The 3,446-nt window shown below is 38.7% G+C and overlaps 1 protein-coding gene across 1 annotated transcript in view; it reads right to left on the bottom strand.

Annotated features, from left to right (window-relative positions):
* Positions 1-3,052: 3,052 nt before the first annotated feature.
* LOC106690466 (cell adhesion molecule Dscam2-like) overlaps positions 3,053-3,446 on the bottom strand; it is a 57,684-nt gene continuing 57,290 nt past the window's right edge. Inside the window, exon 9 of the mRNA XM_067052694.1 lies at positions 3,053-3,337. Within this exon, the coding sequence (XP_066908795.1) occupies positions 3,053-3,337 (285 nt within the window). The remainder of the gene's footprint in view (positions 3,338-3,446) is intronic.

Here is a 3,446-nt window from a genome sequence, read left to right as displayed (position 1 = left end):
CATTAGCGTTCCACAAAAGGATAACTGGGGGCTTTGCGCTCATCTTGGAAGATTGAAAGGAATTTCGGTCAGGATTCTAGTGAGGTGGGTGATTAGCGGTTTTATGGTATTTTGGAGATCCAACAGGAAGGATGACAGGATTGCGGTTATATCGGTTGGATTGTAGTTGAGATGTGGATGAGGCTGTGGCTCAGGGGCTGGGTAGTTTGTATGAGTCGGAGCGCTGGGTGTTGGGTGAACCCGTCGTGAGGTATAGGGTACAGGATCTATTTTAACCGGTAATTGGGGTGGGTTGTTTACTTGCAGAGTAGGATGAGAAGGAGCTGGATGCGGATGCTCCTGGGGTAATTTTACTTTTAAAGGTAGATGATGGGAAGGAACAAGCGAACGAGGAGTTTGAGAATGAGAGGTCTGGGGATAGGAATGGGAGGCCTGAGGCGTCTGACGTCGAGATTGCTGGTTTCTTGTAACTACAGAGTATGGTTGCGTTCTTCTGTATTCCTGACGATGATGATCTGAGACGGTTGAGACTGAAGGTTGTTGCTGGTTAAGTTGAGATGCATTTTTCTACAATTCAGGAAAACTGGCTAAATTCCCAACTTCAGGAGGTACTTGTGTGCGATTCTTATCATCTAGAGTTTTTAATGCTCTATTGTGGGTCCGTTGCTTGTATAAGTTTTTATATACCTCGCACCCTCTGTAGTTTTATATTTTAGGTTGTTTAAACCTAAAATATAAACACTGATATGTAGACCTTTATCTTCTAATCCCTCCGATGAATGTAAACAAGGGACTTTGAGCTTGTTTACATCTCTCTAGTGGCGTAACCAATATTTCAATAATAAAATAATCATTGTGGAAATGATAATAGAATAAGTTCAAAATCATTAAAAATTAGTGTTCAATTGTATGGGATGATACCAAACGACAAGAATCGATACTGATTTTATCTAATATTCATCGTTTTCGTAGGCTACTAGAAGTTCCTTAAAGTACAAAATATATTGATTTTACTTAAATTAAGAATTAAAAGAAAGAGGGTTACAGTTCAAAGTCTAAAGAATTTAAAGAAAGAGGAGTTTACAAAGTCCTACAACACATTTAGAGATTAATGTTCTGTATTTGTTTGCACGATTATACGAACAAAATGGTGGCCTGGCACACTCCCCTGTCGATAACGTAAGTATTTCATTAGTTTGATGAAGGTTACATAACAGCTAGGAAGGTTGCAGTGAATAAACCAGGTAAAAGAAATATTAAAAAAATTAACACGACTATTTGTACATTTTTAACATCTGGAAATTCTATTAGCTGATAATAATGACGTCACTTCTCCTACTACTATATGTAATTTATTAGTGGTTCTAAGTTTCTTCACTTCGACCGAAAGGATAACCTGATAAAGATGATAACCGAGACCAATATCTGTGTTTATGTTTTAGGTATTGCCTGTTCAAAATTCAATCCTTAGGGAATTAAATGATGCTTTGTTGATATCCGCTGAAGAAACTAAAATAGAGGGTTTTTATTAGCTGATCTTCTCAGTCAGCTGACATTGAAGTAACGGCTGACTCAAACCGTAACTCCCTCCCACCAGTTTACGAACAATCCTTGTAAGCTAATGCTATACAATATAATAACATAGAAAATAAAAACAATTAAGAAAAGCTATTTACAATAAAAAAAACTCACAAGCTCCTTTAAATAAATCCTAAATACATAATTTAAACTTAAGAATAAAATTTTATACAGTATTTAAACAAGTTAGAATGAAAAAGAAAATATTTATAAAAATCAAAAACATAGAATGAAAAAGAAATTTTTACAAAAATTAATAAAAATCTTAAAACTAAAATACAACAAATATAATTAATAACTAAATTTTCTATAATCTAATCTAGTATGAGAACACTTCAGTTTTACATTGTCATTGCCGGGAGTTTTAATTCTTCAATATGGACAGTTCTCATCTTTTAGGGTTCTCTGAAATTTTATATTGTTACAATATTGTGTTCCCCTATAATTATCACCCTGAATGGACTCTCGTATCGCTGTATCACTTTATTCCTGTTATACCCCAAACTTTCCATATACTACAACTCTATATCGTCCCGATTTTTATTGTGCCAATCCTGTCTGTGACTTTTAAATTCCTCCGAACTACCCTCCTGGACTTTTCCTTTTCCATTCTTCCCCGGGCCTTTTCCGATAATTTTCTTCGAGCAACATGGTTGTTGTATATTTCCTCTCCGTCTGCTGCCGTGCTCTTATAGTCCCGCCGGTGTCCTCGAAGCCCAAATGGTAAAAACCCCGTGACGTTATGTATCGAATGATTATATGCCGCTATAGCCTTAGGCATTGCTACATCTGGTTCCAATCCCTTATCGATTTGATATAAGCGAAGATGGTCACTCAACGTGCCATGAAGCCGCTCTGTGCCTCCTCTACTCTTGGGGTGTCCTTGTGTGTTGAGGTGCCATGTCACATCAAGGTCCATTATTTCAGTTCGAATCCTGGCATTGTCGAATTCTCAGCCTCCGTCCAATGCGATGCTCTCCGGAACTCCGTAGAATTGGGACCACAATCGGAGATTTGTCAACACTGCTTCATATCCTCTCCATGTAAAATTATCGATCTGCAGATCGTAGAGCGGTGCATCGGGTGTATGTGTCTCCATTTTGGTGGGTTTTCTGTAATATTTCGTGCTTAAACAAACTTCGCAATTTCATACGAATTCTGTGATTATCTTCTTCATCCCCACAAAAAGTACCTTCTATTTAACGCTTGCAGTATCTCCGAGCTACCGCGGTGATTTGTTTTGCTCTGATGATATGCTACAGTCACCTCTCTCTGGCGTTCATCCTCCCGAAAGGTTTCCACCATCAGCTTGCATCGGGCGAATGTCTTGTCTATGTGTTCATCACGCCATACCCGCTTAATCTTCTCCCAAATGGTTTCATTCCCAACGTACAGGTACACTTTTCTCCAGGCTTCGAAGCATTGTTCAACGTTCTACAGATCGAGTCGTTCTTCGAGCCTGGCTGTGACCAAATTATCGTGACATTGCTCCTCCCGCACTTGCTGCACTTAACTTTGTGCAATCCAGTGGTCCTCGTCTTCCATACAATCGGCCGCCTTTTTTGTCGTTTACTATGTCCTCCATTTCCTCAATATCTACTGGTCTTCCTTCTTCTGACCTCTCGTTAGACGAAGATTCCTCTCTATCATCTTCCTCCACCACATTCTGTTTTTCTTCCTCTTCCAGTGTCCACTCCCGCAGGAATTGCCTAGATGGTTCTCCGGCCTCTTCTTCTACTGCATCGAGACAACCAATCGGCTACCAAATTTTCTTTTCTAGGGTTATACATTCTGTCCATGTTATATTGTGCAAGATAATTTTTTTTCTTTCTCTCTATCTTCTTTAAATGTTTATATTGTATTTTGTG

The sequence above is a fragment of the Halyomorpha halys genome, unplaced genomic scaffold (assembly GCF_000696795.3).
Source record: "Halyomorpha halys isolate HHAL.00 unplaced genomic scaffold, Hhal_1.1 Scaffold1729.1, whole genome shotgun sequence".
NCBI classification, from domain to species: domain Eukaryota; kingdom Metazoa; phylum Arthropoda; class Insecta; order Hemiptera; family Pentatomidae; genus Halyomorpha; species Halyomorpha halys.
This window is presented reverse-complemented; position numbering and strand designations above follow the sequence as displayed.